The following is a 15,803-nucleotide window of genomic DNA, read 5'->3' on the forward strand; positions in this document are numbered from 1 at the left end:
ATAACTTCAAACACAATCGTGAATAAAATCCCCAAAACTCTGTTCAAAACATACTGCAAATATTCTCCAGCACGTTGAGTCAAAATTCTGAAAATACATTCTAGCAGTTTAAACTACACATAAACTCTTTCATCTGCTCAGTCCTTTACAAAATCTTTACAAAAAAAAAAAAAAAAAAAAAAAAGACACAATAAAAGCACTGCCAACAACAATAATCATAGCCTTCTGTTGCAAATCAAAGATAAGACCACTAAGCTTAAAATTCAAATGGTGTGAACATTGCTATTTACCTAAGAGAAACAGTACCTACGTGGTACGAACTGGTAGAGAAAAAAAGAGATTTCTCAGTAAACCAACTGGAATTAATACAATGCAAAAGATTGGAAAGTTATAAATTAGCAGAGAGAAATGAGAAACCATGAGAATGTGAATGGTTATTTGTAATAGGATAAGGTTAGTTTATTTACGTAAAACCAACTGTTTTCTATGCCTGAGCATGTTGTCTTATGTCAGAGTCTTTTGCCTGGTGCTTTCTTGCACAGTCTCTTGGAAAGATTTCATTTGTTTCCAGGAAACATGTAACGTATTCCTGCCACGTTGCACAAAATTCTGCCTGAGAAAGAGGTATCTACATCTGCCAGTTCTGTGTATGCTGAGAAATGTACACTGAAACTGAAGGTTTCAGGCAATACACCCTAAAAAAACCCAAAACCTTTATCATGGCAATAGCAGGTCCAGTGGGCATTCTCTTATGCTTCACTGCTGTGCAGGCGTAGTGTCATCACCTGTGTAACAGAAACATGAGTCAAGCACCTATCTGCAGATCTTCCACGTCTAAGAAAATACTGTGAAAATACTGTGAAAGAAGCTTGTGAAACAGAAAGTTACAAGTTAGCATTCAAAATGTGACCCTCTGGTGAGTACTTAAGAACAATTCCAGGCCACGTGAAGTGCCTGAGGCCATTGCACGGCTTCTTTTAGAGCCAGGACTAAAATTTCCATTAGAGATGCCACTCTGTACAGAGTTTCTCCACTACGAAGCAGAGTGTGATTACAGTAGCAGCAGGGGCAGGAGCAAATAGATTTCTCCTTGCTCTAAGTCTGTAAAAAAAGATTGCTGAGTTTTTGGCAGCTTTGCTGTGGATCATCCTGATGGAGCTTGAACCCCAGAGCAGTGAGAGTGCCCCAGGATGGCCAACCAGCTCCAGCTCCCCCCTCACTTCCCAGGGCAAGCTCCTATCACTGTCAGTAAAGCTGGCATACAGTATAGGTGGTAGTATACTGTACAATATATATAGTGACTATGGTATAAATACAGATAGCACAGCTGGAGAAATCTGTCTTCTGCATCAGGCAGAGGAGAGTGATGTCACTGAGGACAGCATTCAAGATGACAAAGCTGTGGTTCAGAAAGGCGGTCATTGTGGCTTGTTAATTACCTACTTTCTGGATGCACTTGGTGATGACTGGGCCTTGATGCCGGCAGTCTCTGGCCCCAAGGCACTTCTTCCTGAGGTGTAACACAGTGTTGCTACCAAGCTTCAGAAAAAGGGATGTCAGGACCAACGTTTCCTTGTTGTGATTTGTTTCTTACCTTTCACCTGATACACTCAGCAAGCTAAGAAAGCGGGCAGCTATCACAGCTGCCTGCAATTTAGAAACACAAGGAGCCATCCCTAATCTTTGGAACATTTACAGATAAAACATATTTTCTATTTCATGTGAATCACTCCTGATTTTCTAAACCATTCAAGATCATTAAAGGGAATTAAAGGGTGATGCAAAACTGCACTTTTTCTGCAAGGCTGCATGATAGACTTTATTTACTGTAGTGTAACATAAGGATGCTTTTCATGTGTTCTTTTTCTTCCTCATTTGAAAATGGCTGTTGAGAAGTAAAGCAAGAAGCAAAAGAGAAAAAGAAAATATAAAAGAGCAGAGGTAGAATTACCCACACAGGCGGCTCCAAAGGACTTTGTCAGCATATTGCCCCGGAAAAAAAAAACACATGTACATTCTCTGATGCTGATTGAATGCTATCCCGTGGCCTTTTCTGCCCATTTAAGATTAATGCAACCTGAAATAGTCCACAGTGAATTGTTGTCTGAAAGAAAGCCTCCCACAGGGGCACAGAGGAACATCCCAGGCAAAAGATGATTTGGGGGGAAAGAGACATTTGGGGGGAGTTTTGAGGATGCAAAAAGTATACGCATCAGTAGGGAATTAACAACAAACTTCAGGATTACCAAGAGACATTGTACTATGGAATTGTGGATCTCTACAGAAGTGAGGAGCTATCCAGGATGATTCAGTCCATCTGAATAAATTAAAACTGCTTCAAAAACTTACTTTTTAAACTTTTTAAACTTTTTAAAAACAATATATTGGAAAAAAAATGTATCTTTTCTGTTAAATCCACAGATAAATTTATTACAAAGCTTGTCACTCAGAAAAAGCTGGGGCTTCATTTCAGAACTATAAAACTTCATGCTCAGATGGTAGTATATGACCTTTTGTGATTACACTCCTCTTGTTGCTCCAGGCTGTGTCAAGATTATTAGTGTTTACAGGGCTAGTTCAGAGGAAGAACTGGCAGAACAGGCAAAGTGACTTTGTCCCCTGGCAATGAAGTGTCCCATGTCAATGGCAAGCAAAGGATTCCAAGCAGATGGCATCTGCAAGACAGTGTCAGGTTCATAATGTAATCAATAGAAATGTTGCCATTCAGCTCTGTGTAAACAAATTCCATCCTTTTACAGTAATTTTATCATAAAGAAAATATAAAAAACTTTCCCCCAGTGTGACACTGATCTTTCACTTATGATAAGCAGATATTTTCTTTACCCCTGTGGCTGTTACTCTAAAATAATACACAATATTTGCTCAATATACACATTGTAAGAAAACTAAGAAATATGAAACAAAAATAAAGGAATTCCAAGAAAGCTAAAGGACCCTCCCACACACCAGAAAATGTCATCTTTGTTTTGGCAGGCCTCTCGCTCTGCAGAAGACCTTGGTAGAGCAAAAAGCAGTGGAGGTTGCAGCTACCTTACCTGCCCATTCACCACAGACCATTTTGAATGTTCTGATTTCTAGAGGTTGGGATCTCATGAAATTTATAGTCCAAAGGGTCTTTGCAACCTATTTGCAACCTCTTCAAATCACGGAATCATAGAATGGTTTGGGTCGGAGGGGACCTTTAAAATCATCTAGTTCTAAACCCCCTGCTACAGGCAGGAACACCTCCCTCTAGCTCACATTGCTTGAAGCCCAATGCAGCCTGGCCTTGAATGCCTCCAGGAAGGGAGCATCCACGATCTCACTGTGCAGCCTGTTCCAGTGTCTCACCACCTTCGCAGGAAATAATTTCTTCCTGAGATCTGGTCTAAATCTACCTTCTTCCAGTTTAAAACCATTTCCCCTTGTCCTCCCTCCCCAGCTTTCCTGTAGGCCCCCTTCAGGTCCCAGAAGGCTGCTATAAGGTCACCTTGGAGCCTTCTCTTCTCCAGGCTGAAAAGTGTCATCTCTCTCAGCTTGTCCTTGTAGAGGAGGTGCTCCAGCCCTCTGATTATCTTTGTGGCCCTCCTCTGGTCCCATCCATGTCCTTCTTGTACTGGGGCCCCCAGAACTGGACGCAGTGCTCCAGGAGGGCTCTCAGAGAGCAGAGTGGAGGGGCAGAATCACCTCCCTTGACCGGTTGGTCACATTCTCCATCTGGCCTGTATCTGTGCTTGGATTGCCCTGACTCAGATGCAGAACTGTGCAGTTGTTCTTGTTGGAACTTCACGAGGTTGGTGTGGGCCCACCTTTCAGTAGCTTGGTATAAAAAAATCATCGGCTGCAGACTTATCTATACAGATGGCAAAACATGCACTGAAAATTGTCTAAGGCAGTGGAAGTCTTCAGCTTGACTTCCTTTTTTCTCTTTCACAGGCATCAGGAATCCTGCCGTTATCAATGGAGTTACAATAGAATAAGACACATGCAATTGCTTTCTGAGATCAAGTAGGTATGGCCGGCTAAAAAGACTAATTAAGGAACAGCAAAAACATCCAAAATAAAATCCAAAGCTGAAAGCAGCTGAGCAGTCACAATACCTTAGATATAGAAATTGAATTTAGCTGCTAAATTTGCCTGTCATGAAAAGGTGATAACACTTTGGTTTCTTAATACTTACTACTTCTTAAATCTGTTTTTAAGAGTATATACTACTTTGGAGAAGTGAGAACTGAATGTTATTTTGGGATGAGGTAAAACATGTTTTTGTTTGACTTGAAGACATGTATCTTGTTGTCTGTAGTTTATACACTCCTGTGCCTGTCTCCACCACACTGACACAACCATTTGGGCAGAGTTAAATCGTAGAACTGATCCCACCAAAACCTGTTTTTATTCAATTTCTTTGTTGGGTTGGTTTCCAACAAGATGCTCTCTCCAGCTGCTCAAATGCCAACACATGTGGGGAACAGTGAGAAAAAGTGACTCATGGCACAGGTCAGGCTACTGCATGGCAGTGATATTCTTTTTGGCAGTGACTTTCCCACACCAATATCAACTCACAACAGTAATGGAACCACACGTGAAGCACCAGGCAGAAAGAAGATTTCATTACATGGCATCTGGGTGAGTAGGAAACATGGATAGCATCTTGCTGGAAAGCACAGAACTGTCCAAGAAACATGGAATCTCCGTGGAATCCTCTACCTGACTTTTAAAAATTCCTTGCAAAAATTTAGTTGAAAATCGAGTTTCAGAATGTAGCAATTTTATAATATGTATATAATACAAAACGTTGCACCAGAAATTTTGCATAGACAAATGCATAACACATAACAAAAATATTATTAAATGAAACACAATTAATATACTGTTTCTTAAAAACATCTGTAATTCTCAACAAAATCCTTCCTCTCTGTTCATGTTTGCCAACTTTTGTTGGATTTACTGGAACAAAGAGAATACATTTTGCTGTCACACATTTCAAAAGTATAGGCACTTCATCCTGATATGCCCAGACATGCAGCATCAGAAGATTGCCCACAGAAATCCCAAAATCAGGGCATTTACGAATAGAAACAGAGATCAGAGAACGAGCAGCAGGGAGTGACGTTTGATGCTGCAGAGCTAAGGTACAAAGATGACTAGGGAGATACCCAACATGTTCCCTCTCCACACCAAATCTGTCACTGTCACATGCTACTTCAGGCACAGGGAAGAGATGGGGTTTTTCAGATTCCAGTCGTTCATCTAGAGTGCTTCTGTTTTTTGTGTGGGTTTTTGTTTTTTTTTCTTTTGGTTTCACATGTATTTTTGAAACCAGCAGGGAAATCGCTGTGTTCAAGACAAGCGATACCCTGGGACTTTACGCTAAGCAGCACCTAACTGGGGCAGGAAGAGCTGTGGTGCTCCCATGAGAGAGGCTAAGTGAGAAACTGTTCAACAAACCATGAGGAACTCTTGCATCAACCAAAAAGAAACTCCAAGGAAAGGAGCGTTTCCCCCTCAGAAAGCAGGCACCTCTCTCAGATAGCCAAGATCCTGCTCTGGGGAAGATCTAGCACCCACCCTCTGCTGGGTTTGGGAGTACAGACCAGCTCCTCCCAAAACACATAAGAGGAACTATGGAGGAAGCAAAGACAATGCTATGGGCCTCCACATCTGTCTAGGCTTACCCAAGAACTCTGAGGTCACAGCACTTCGTGGGATTCGCTTTCTATTTTTGCTCAAAGGCCAGAATTCTTCTGCTTTTTGTTGGGACAAATGTTGCCTGGAATCCAGGCCAGTCCACCAGGGCAGCACAGCTCCCGACCTCTTCCATCTTAAGAAAAATTGTTCACTTGAAGAGAAGAGAATGGAAAATGTTTTGGCCAATATTATTTTTAGGCATTGGAAAACTTTCCTGTAAAGTAGTAAATCTTGGTTCACAACCCCTTTACATATGGAATGATATGATTCATATCTCCCACACATCCTGATTGAGCAATTTAAACAAAATACATCAGGCTATCTAATTAGCTGATTGGTAGAAATATCTGCTTGGGCCTAGACCACTTGAACCATCTGGTGATTTGGACCAAAGTCCTTAGAGCCAGTCTGGCCCCCCCAGGATGCTTCTGCTTCAATAGTAGCACTGTGGGAAGAGTGAAGGATACAGATTCAACACAACCTCTTAATCCTTGTTGTTATATCTTTTTGATGTGCAATTATGAAGGGCTCCCACTGTACTAAGTAGGTTCCCTTTAACAATTTCAGTATAGAACAATAAAGGACTTTGCTAAAATGTGCACAGAAAAAGAAAGACCAAAAAAAAATCAGCACTTAAGGCAATTTCTGAGCAATGATTTTCAGGTTTCTTGGCAGGACTGAGACCACATGTACACTTACAGCAGCAAATTCCCTAGTAGCTCCCCAATATCACCACAGGATCCTTGAGCTACAGAACATTTATGAAAACCACACTACTATTTCTGCAGGTGTGTAACGTGTTTTGTTTTTCTGGTTACTCATCTCCTAAGAAAAATTTCCAAAATACATAAATTGTCATTGAATCTCCAAAAGAATGCCTTGCATGATCCTGGCAATGGAATTATAATGCTTTTGTCAGTGGCCCTGTAAAGCATACCATCTTGTTGTATCACAGGTAATGCTCCAGGTAGATAGTTGGTGTGTCTCATTACACTCAAATGCGATAAAAATTACGTCAGTGTCCACTTCAGCCATCTTCCCATTCTTCCTGAACTGGACAAGATTTGGTATGCATTCACAAATGTGATTACTTCCTAGACAAACATTGATATTGCTTGGTTTTCCTTTGCTGTTGAGCAAGCTCCTTAGAGGGAGACCTTACCTTTTGAAGATTTTGTAAAATACGACCTAAATCTGAGGTACTACATTAAAACATGACATTCATACCTCCCATATGCTGACTCCTCACTGCGTTCTCTTTCCAGCTTTGTCATCTTCCCCGATGACTGAAAAACCTCCCTCTTCTCCTTTGTCATACAACTTCTTCGAACTTCATCTTTCACGCTTAAAAGGGAACAAGGAAGTTCCTTAAACGCAAGTGGAACTTTCAGCCATTTTGTTTTTAAAAGGAGACAGAGACTTTCTATTTTCGTACTGCATGACAATAGAGGCATAGTAACAGCTGCTTTCCACCCATGAGGAAGGGCTGTGGAATCACACCCTGGTGGCATTTACTGGTACACCCATAGCAGTTAATTACTCCTGGTGCAAATCTACTTTCCCTGATGAATGCTATGTTAATCTCATTAAGGTATACAAACGGATACTTGCTTGCAATATTTTTGATTTGACAGGGATGTGTCTACTTGGAGTGATATGTGGCATTCAGATAGTCCCCAAGGATAGTTCTCTCCAGAGCTTGGTGTACCAGCCATCATGGTGGTTGACTAGAGAAGACCATGGCATGATTTCTCTTCTCAAGACTAACTAGATAAGGCTGAAAATTGGAATACAAATTAAAACAAACTATGAATTTTTCTTCTAGACCTCTACTTTAGCCTAAGGCATGGAAAATCACAGTATTTGCATATGATATGCTTGAGAAGAAAATTTAAGTCTGTTACTACATATCCTAGTCTTGTTTAAAAATGATGCAAGCCTGCCTGTAGGGAAAAAAAATGAGCAATCCTCAGAGTTTTTCACAAAAAAAAAATCCCCAGATATCTGTGTTGTTCCTTGCTGGCCAACAACCAACAGAGAACCAAAGAACTTGCAACATAGCAATAGTAAAGGGCTGATTGTTCAGGGTGTCAGTACTCCTGGGAGTCATGTGCAAGTCCACAAAGCAGTTTTTGGTTATGAGAAACATGAACACGGTATCTTAGCATCCTGCCCAATATGTTCATTTCAAGTACAGTGTAGAGACATTTGGTTTCACTCTCACCTAGTGCTTGAGCTGGTAGTGTCCTTCTACTTGGAAACATTTGGGGCAAAAAAGTTTGTTTTCTGAAGCCAGGGATTTTTTATGCAGACTGTTGAAGATGGTATTACTACTGTGAATTAGGGACACACAAGCACTCTCAAATACTGTAATTTCAGTGAATGCTGAATACAATGGACCTTAAGAAGAAAGGAGCTGTAAAATAGATGATGTGTTTGTATCTTGGTGGACAACAGAAATCCCATCTTGTACAGAGCTATAGGAACTTAAGATCTTATTAACAGTTTTAAGGGTATCCACTAAAAGCATGCTGGAGGAGCTGGACATCAGCTTTATACCTCACTCATGACATTTAACGTTATTTCATTTAGTCATTGTTATGATTCCACTTAAATAGTCCACCAGCAGCTGGCATTTTCTTCCACACATGGACTAAACTTTTACAGCAGACTATTACATTTTAGTCATATTCCTTCTCCTGTTGCAAACACTACAGCCTAAAAAAACAATCTCTGATCAAGCGTTAGTGGTTTGCATTTATACTGCAAAATATTGAAAAATACCAGAAAGGAAAAACACGAATAAATCAGAGTGAAACATACCACAAACCTAATAATCCTCTTCCTTTATTCAAAATCTTAATTTTTTCTATGCAGGATGGCCATGTATATGCAGCCAGCTGGCTTGCAGCATTAAGCACTGAGCAGCACTGGGCCTTACCTCAGCCCATGGTGGAGCTCCTCACAGGCCCTTATCTGACAGCCAACAGAAGAGGGGTGATGCACTTTGACCAAAACAGCTCTGCAGTCTGCTAAGCTCTTTGGTGGCAAAGCATTTACCCCGATGGTCTCACCCATCTCACCTGAAAACAGCGTCCTGCTTGCAAATCTCCCTGTTATCAGGAGCAAAAGTGGCATGGGCTTGCTTGCACCCAGAGCATTTTTTTGAGTCTCGGAGTTACCATACTGATGCTAGAAGCTGAGCATTCAACAAGTGGCATTATCCTGGACTGGCTCTCTGGCTATGAATTCATCCCTGACTGTAGCTAGGAGTAGTTTTCACATGCAGAGAGTCTGAGGGAGAGGTTTTTTACAGCATTCATAATTGGCCTCTCTGCTCCCACAGAGCTTTACAGTAGTAATGCCCATTGCCCTGACAAAAGAATTGAATGAATGCTGACAATATTTGAGATCCCACCTAAGGAAAATTTTGCACAGTGGGAGGCAGCCATCTGTTTTGTAATGTAAATGACAATAAGAGAGGACTAACCCACAGAGTGAAATGAAGAACAGTAGCAATAAAAGGGTAGAAGAATAGTAAACTGTTTCTGTATCTAGAAATTATATCTTACAGTCTCAGTAGTACTGCTTGTACATATTAAAGTCCCAACAGCCCCACGTCCTGATGCACAGTTAACTGATGACCCAGCACTGCTTGTCCAGGGCTTACTGCTTTCTGAACAAGGTGATGAAGCAGCTTAGCTCAGAGCAATATAGACCAGACTAAGTAACTCCTTTAAGTCCATCACAAAGTTTAAACATTCCTATAGATAGATCAGTGCAAATTATTTATTTTAAATGTAGTACCAGAGAGAAAAGGGGGGAAAATGGAGAGAGAGAGGAGGGAGAGAGATTTTCCCTAAGAAAATAAATGCACTAGTAGCAGAAGTGTGAATTCAGGTTCCTCCTTCTCTTGAATGCCACGTAAAGCATTCACGAGCATCTGCCATGGGAGCATGCAAGGATGCTCAGCACTTCTGGAATCACTCACACACCCAGACAGAAAGAGCAAACAAACCAAAAATAACATAAAGGACAGCAATGGCAGAAGGCTTGGGAGCTTTAAGTGAGAAACAATAATTGAAATTTCATTTTATTTCACTTTGAAGGTTTAATCAAACACACTGGCAAGAATAGAGAAGCTGGGCTGTATGCAGAAAGCAGCACACAAGCCATCCAGAACCAGAAAGAAAGAGCTCTCTGTGTGCTACCACACATAGAAAGTGGGAGGCAAGAGCTCCCCTCCTGCTGCATTTGCTCCTGGTGGTATCAGAAGGCAAAACCTGTGCCCACCTCATTGGGCTCTTCCTGCCTTTGGCACCTTGCAGCTGGATCCGTTGGCCAAACATGCTGCTGGCTGTGTGCTTTTTTCTTGTGGTTCGTACCACAGCTCTGGTTGGGGAGAACACAACAGAATATGATTGCTATGGCTCAGGGAGCCAGGCATACGCTGATGGCAGCTACTGAAAGTCACTGTGTTGCATGCAATTCAGTGCTAATATCTCCCAAGTGGGCAAAATTACTACAGCTGCCTTTGCGCTGTGGGCAGAATGGGACATTACATGAACAGTAGTATTCTGCCTCTTTCCTGAGACTCTACAGCTCTTTCCAGGCTGTCCTGGAGCTGCCAACATCTGGCTTACTTACAAAGCAGAGTCTGAGAGAGGACATCCTACCTCAATTCCTGTGTCAGCGTCTCCCTGTGCCCATATTATGCCCTCCCCGTTCCAGAACCAGGATCAGTTCTTTCTCTGTTCTTCTCTATTTGGCAAAATCAGATGGTGACAGTCCCAAAGCTGACCAGCAGTACATCCTGAGCAGCTTGCCCCAGCCCATGGTAGCCTGTGCCTGAGCTGAATGGACACGCTCATTCTGGGCAAAGAATCCCTCAGTAAAATGCCAAAATTCCCAGCACCCCTCCCTGTGTGGCGAAGGAGATAAGGCTGCAGATAGCAGGTAAATAACTGCGTGGCATTTCCTGCGCCTGCTGCCCCGGGGAGCCCTGGGTTCTGACCTTCCTCCACCGTTGTGTGCTGGAAACACTGGAGCGATGGGACGTGCCCAGGTGTGGTTCACAGAAAGGTGTGCGTGTGACAACGCGTAACGTGGGCTGTGCAGCACCTGAACCCAGGGCATCCAGTTTCATGTTTATAAGTAATAAAAACAGAACGAATGAAAATAGAACACAAGTAGAAAGAATTTCTAAAGTTCTTAAAAACGAGAATAAAGATGCATAATGAATAAAAGTAGTGAAAACAGGTATCAATGCGTAAGACGTATAAAATACAATAAAACATAAGACACGCCACGCCTGTGTGCAGGTACGGGGCTCTGCGGGCGGCTGCCGGACCCACTCCCCGCCCCGACCCCCGGTCGAGGCCAGGTGAGCGGCGGCGCAGCCCGCAAGGAGTTACGGAAGGGGAGGAAAAATGACTTCATGCCTCTGCCTGGCCCGGCTCGCCTCCCCCCCCGGCCCCGTTTCACAATCCCAATGCTCTCGGACGGGACGAGTGAGTGCTGTGTCAAACCCAGCGCAAGCACAGGGCACACACCCCCGTGTTCTCATGCCGGATTTTCCCGGACCATGAATAATCTCGAAGCCCCCTCGATAAATACACGTTCAGGGATGCCCGGAGCTCATTCGATCCGCCAGCCTCCCCGACGAGCAGAGAAGCCGCACCATGAACTTCACCGAGGGCTGCGAGTTGACGGGACGGCGGCCGGGGAGCGCCGGGAGCCGCCGCCGGAGAGCGCCCCGTCCCGGCCCCGCCGCGCTGCTGCTGCTGCTGCCGCTGCTGCTGCCGCCCGCCGCCGCCGCTCCGCTGCCCGCCGCCGCCGACTCGTCCGGGGAGGCCGGGTTGGAGGAGGAGGCGGGGGCGCGACGGGCGCTGCCCGACTGCGAGTCGCTGGCCTGGCTGCTGCACAGCCGCGCCGCCCGGCTGCAGGACGAGGTGGGTACGGGGCCGCGGCGGGGGACCCGCGGGCTGCGCCCGGGGCTCGGACGCGACGGCAACTCTCGGTGTCTCTCCGCAGATGTGCGAGAAGTTCTCCGTCTGCGAGAACAGCATGGAGATGCTCGTCCGGAACAACCTCAACCTGCCCAAGGTGACGGAGGAGGACGGCTGCCTGCTCGCCGGCTTCGACGAGGCAAGGAACCGCTCTGCTCTTTCTTTGGGCGGCCTTCGGCCCAACCCGAGCGCCGCTGAATTTAGCGCGACGTGCCGGGCACCCCGAACTGCTGCTGATGTTCTCACTTCTCTCTCCGCAGGAGAAATGCCTGAGGAAGCTCTCCAGCGGCCTGTTCGCCTTTCAGACCTATCTGGAATTCATTCAAGAAACTTTTGCTAGCGAAAAGCAGAATGTCGAATCGCTGTGCTACGGCACAAAGCACCTGGCGGCCACGATCCGGCAGATGGTGAGTCAGTGTGTGGGGCACTGCCACGGCCGCTGGGACGTGCAGTGATGTGCAGTCACGAATAGGTGCTGCCCGAGGCTGAGCATTTCCTGCTGTTACTTACCCCATCAGCAGCAGGTGCTGGCTGCCTATGCTGCTTTCCCTTATGACTAACTTTCAAGTTTTACAAGCTCCTGTTCTTTACTCTTCTTCCACTTTCTGTTTCCATTCCTACCTTCCAGACAACAAACTCATCAGACTCCTTTAAAAACAGTGTGTTCAGGCGCTCTGCTCAGAGCTGCAGTTTGGTCCCAGCACCGAGGGGCTGTAACTTTGAAACCTCAAAGAAATAACTGCAAATACAAACAGCTGGTTTTCTTTCAATTTGGTGGATGGAATGATATCCATTTCTGACTGCTGTTTTCTGTGCTTTGGAGTGCTTTAAAAGATCACACTTCAAAACTGGCTTCATTCCTGCAGCACTTACTCACGCCCATAACCCTTCCCTTCCTATAACCCTTTCTACTTTGTCAGCAGTGAAACTACGGGTGAGTGAGGGCTGCCCAGGTGAGGGGGAACTAAGAACTGCAGAGCTCTCTGGCTGTGATTCCCTGCTAGGTGTTTTCAGCAACTGAGAAGGACGTTGTGTGCCTTTTCTACCACACTTTTTTATGTTCCTCATTCTTTAAGTGAAAGGGAGCTGGACTGCTTTTTTCACACTGTATTTGCTAAGAATAATAGTCCTGGCTTAAGGCAACTACCGGCTTCAAACTTGATATATTGTTTGTAGAAAGTTTGTTCAAGGGCTGGGTGAGACTGGCCTTCTGAGGAATGATGAGGGCTGAGGCAGTCAGAGCAGGTGGCACAAAACAGAGCGGGTATACGGAGCTCTGTGCTTGTAGGGACTGTTGAGATTTTGAGAAAATCAGGAGCTTTGGCTTGCAGGGTGGAAACCTCTTTATGAAAGCAGTCCGTGTAAGGCTGTTTGAGATGAGGATGGCAGGTGGAGACAATCTGCTACTCGTGCTCCAGTCCATCCCCTAGCAAGCTCCCTGTTTGGATACCTAACACACTTGTGAGCGAGGATGAGCAGCCAGTATGGTTTAGACCGAGCCACATCCCATGTCCCCAGCCAGCACATGGGAGCGGACACTGCGGGCACTTTGGGCTGGGCCACCCCAACCCCAACAAGTGTTAGTTGGAATTCTGGAAGAGCAGGGATAGACGTACCTCAAAACCTACCGCAGAGGTGGGGCTGCCGGCAGCTGTACGGAGAGGAGGGGTACGAAGCTGGTGGAACACATTCTTACCTACAGTCTGACTCAACGTTCTGTTTCCCACAGGTGATAAATCCCGATGAAGTGGTCATCCCAGACTCAGCCACCCAGAAATCCCTCCTCGCCAAGCTGAAGTCAGATAAGGCGTGGATAGAGAAGATCACCACGCACCTCATCCTCCGAGACTTTACTTCGTTTATGGAGAAGACCGTGAGGGCCGTTCGCTATTTGAAAAACACCAGGAGTTTCAGTGCCTGAATGTTTTAGTTCGGGCACAGTCCTCTGTTACCGATCTGTCACGTGGCAGATGGCAGTGTTGTTCCGTTTCAGGAACCAGATAGTAACAATGGTTTGCATTTATAGACATTCTCATTTCCTTCTAGGAACCTATTTATTGTATTTAAAATATTTATTCTTTTCTAATGTTTTCTATTTATATGAAATATTTTCAATATTTAGAAATAACTTAAGCAAAACACCTGTTTCATTTCTTACGGTACTATTCAGAATATCAACTTATTTATTACGTATTCAATGCCAAGGAAAATGCCCAGAAGCCAGACTATTGTATAACTTATGCTTTTAAAATATTTGAGAGATTGTATTTTTTATCTATTTATATTTTTTAAACAAATAAAAGCTCACTGGAAAAAAAAACCAACCTGTCTGAACTTTAAATAAGGCTGGAGAGCTCCACTGTATTCCGCATTTAATGCCCAGAATTATCAAAATAATCCTTTTAAATAATGTAATCTGTATAATTAAATCAGCTATCTATGAAGGCTGCTCCAAAAGTAATGCCTCCTATTTCATTATGTCAGTCCGCTATGTCAAAGGTGGATGTTGGTGGAAAGGCAGCAAAGGTTGAACCTTCCCATCAATATCCCATTACATGTTGCCATGTGACAGATGGCAGCAGAGGGATAGTCTGACAGAATGGCATCTGACATGGAAGTGAGGATGAAGCAAAGGTGTGCCCTTCATGCGGAAAGAATGGCACCTACTGACATTCATCAACACTTGCTGAATGTTTGTGGAGACCAAAAGTGGATGTGAGCACAGTGAGGCAGTGGGTGGTGTGTTTCAGCAATGGCAACAGCAGTGTGAAAGACAAGCCATGTTTCAGACAATCAATGCACAGCTTTCACACTACAAAATGAAGAGTGTCCTGATCAGCTCATCCACATGCATTGGCTAATGGTGGTGGCTATACTGAAATATAATGTTTTGTAGCTGAGAATTTGCTCTATGAAATAGTGTTATTGTGCTTTTTGTTGTAGTTTCCATGGAAATATGTGGAAGACATTACTTTCAGAGTGACCTACACAGGGCATCTATACATACATACACAGACAGCACAATCAACATACAGTTCTTAAAACAGTGTACGTAATGTACATAGATGTACTGCACATCAGTATGTACTTCACTGCATGCACAGCAGTACGAGCATGATAAAGCATCACTGCTCTTGAGAAACAAATGAATGAGTTCTTTATATTTAATATAGAACACTCCATTCCTGTAAATGTATTTAAATATATGCCTAAAAGTCAAGCAATCTAATTAAAACAAACAATATGGTCAGATATCAAATTAACAAGTTTGATTTTATCATCTGATGAGACACTGATGTCTGCCAAGGGAATTCTCCAAATTGGATTAAACATGTGAGACAGAGGAGATTTAGGGTAGATTTAGGGAGGAGGTTTTTCACACAGAGGGTGGTGATGCACTGGAACAGGCTGCCCAAGGAGGCTGTGGATGCCCCATCCCTGGAGGCATTCAAGGCCAGGCTGGATGTGGCTCTGGGCAGCCTGGTTTGGTGGTTGGTGACCCTGCACATAGAAGGGGGGTTGAAACTAGATGAGCATTGCGGTCCTTTTCAACCCAGGCCATTCTACGATTCTATGATATTCCTTTCTTCTAAGAAGTGGAAAAAATCTTAGGTTCCCCAGGTGGGAGGAATTGATGTATTGTTGAAGCAATGTCAGTGACTCTTGGGATCTAATCCATCTGTCACAGAGCATGAATGAAAGTCACTGAGCAATGCAGAGGTAAAAATAGGTCCTTAGATTGAGTACCAAACCACTGAAATATTCCTTAGCTCTATCACCTCCTTTGTTGTGGCTGTGAACATCCTCATATACCCAAACTGAGAGGAATTTCAGCTCATAGCACACACAAAGGATAGGCTCCCTTGAGCCTTGTTCTTCCAGCATGAACAGCGGAACATTACTCTCTCTGGAGCAGCACACTGAGGAGATGAAAGGTATGCTCTGGAATGTGGATAAGGATGTCAGTAAACTCTTCTCTTCCTCTGAGCGATCTTCTGATCGTCCACACAGACATTCCACTGCTGGGGATGCCAAAACAGTGAGCAGTCAGCTCACAGCCTGCATCTCAGAGGCTCAAAACAAAGCAAACTGCAATTGCTTTGCCCA

At 44.1% G+C, this 15,803-nt stretch overlaps 2 protein-coding genes across 5 annotated transcripts; one reads left to right on the plus strand and one right to left on the minus strand.

Moving 5' to 3' along the window:
- Window positions 1-434: 434 nt before the first annotated feature.
- LOC146544123 (uncharacterized) lies at window positions 435-11,499 on the minus strand. 4 transcript variants are annotated; one of them, XM_085226188.1, is made up of 5 exons: window positions 11,369-11,499; window positions 10,703-10,809; window positions 9,982-10,080; window positions 6,916-7,032; window positions 435-5,839 (listed from the first exon to the last, which is right to left on the minus strand). In XM_085226188.1, exons 1-5 carry the CDS (start codon window positions 11,369-11,371, stop codon window positions 5,623-5,625), a joined length of 543 nt encoding a protein of 180 aa, XP_085082314.1. In that variant the 5' UTR covers window positions 11,372-11,499; the 3' UTR covers window positions 435-5,622. The 4 variants fall into 4 exon arrangements, with proteins under 4 accessions (XP_085082314.1, XP_085082316.1, XP_085082315.1 ...); XM_085226190.1 differs by lacking the exon at window positions 11,369-11,499 and having other exon boundaries at window positions 435-785; window positions 5,676-5,839; window positions 10,703-10,827; XM_085226189.1 differs by lacking the exon at window positions 11,369-11,499 and having other exon boundaries at window positions 435-2,675; window positions 5,676-5,839; window positions 10,703-10,827.
- Window positions 11,370-14,016, plus strand: IL6 (interleukin 6). The gene is made up of 4 exons (XM_085226186.1): window positions 11,370-11,639; window positions 11,722-11,835; window positions 11,957-12,103; window positions 13,426-14,016. Exons 1-4 carry the CDS (start codon window positions 11,370-11,372, stop codon window positions 13,615-13,617), a joined length of 723 nt encoding a protein of 240 aa, XP_085082312.1. The 3' UTR covers window positions 13,618-14,016.
- The last annotated feature ends 1,787 nt before the right edge of the window (window positions 14,017-15,803 follow it).

Source organism: Meleagris gallopavo, chromosome 6, assembly GCF_905368555.1.
Source record: "Meleagris gallopavo chromosome 6, MGAL_WU_HG_1.1, whole genome shotgun sequence".
Classification (NCBI taxonomy): Eukaryota; Metazoa; Chordata; class Aves; order Galliformes; family Phasianidae; genus Meleagris; species Meleagris gallopavo.

Coding starts and splice junctions, on each gene's coding strand:
- LOC146544123 (XM_085226187.1), bottom strand. CDS start 10,824: ATGCCCTGGGTTCAGGTGCTGCACAGCCCACGTTACGCGTTGTCACAC. Junction 10,081..10,702: donor GCACACAACGGTGGAGGAAG/GTCAGAACCCAG, acceptor CTCCCCAACCAG/AGCTGTGGTACGAACCACAA. Junction 5,840..6,915: donor GAGGAGTCAGCATATGGGAG/GTATGAATGTCA, acceptor CTTCTCTTCAAG/TGAACAATTTTTCTTAAGAT.
- IL6 (XM_085226186.1), top strand. CDS start 11,370: ATGAACTTCACCGAGGGCTGCGAGTTGACGGGACGGCGGCCGGGGAGC. Junction 11,640..11,721: donor CCGCCCGGCTGCAGGACGAG/GTGGGTACGGGG, acceptor GTCTCTCCGCAG/ATGTGCGAGAAGTTCTCCGT. Junction 11,836..11,956: donor TGCTCGCCGGCTTCGACGAG/GCAAGGAACCGC, acceptor CTCTCTCCGCAG/GAGAAATGCCTGAGGAAGCT.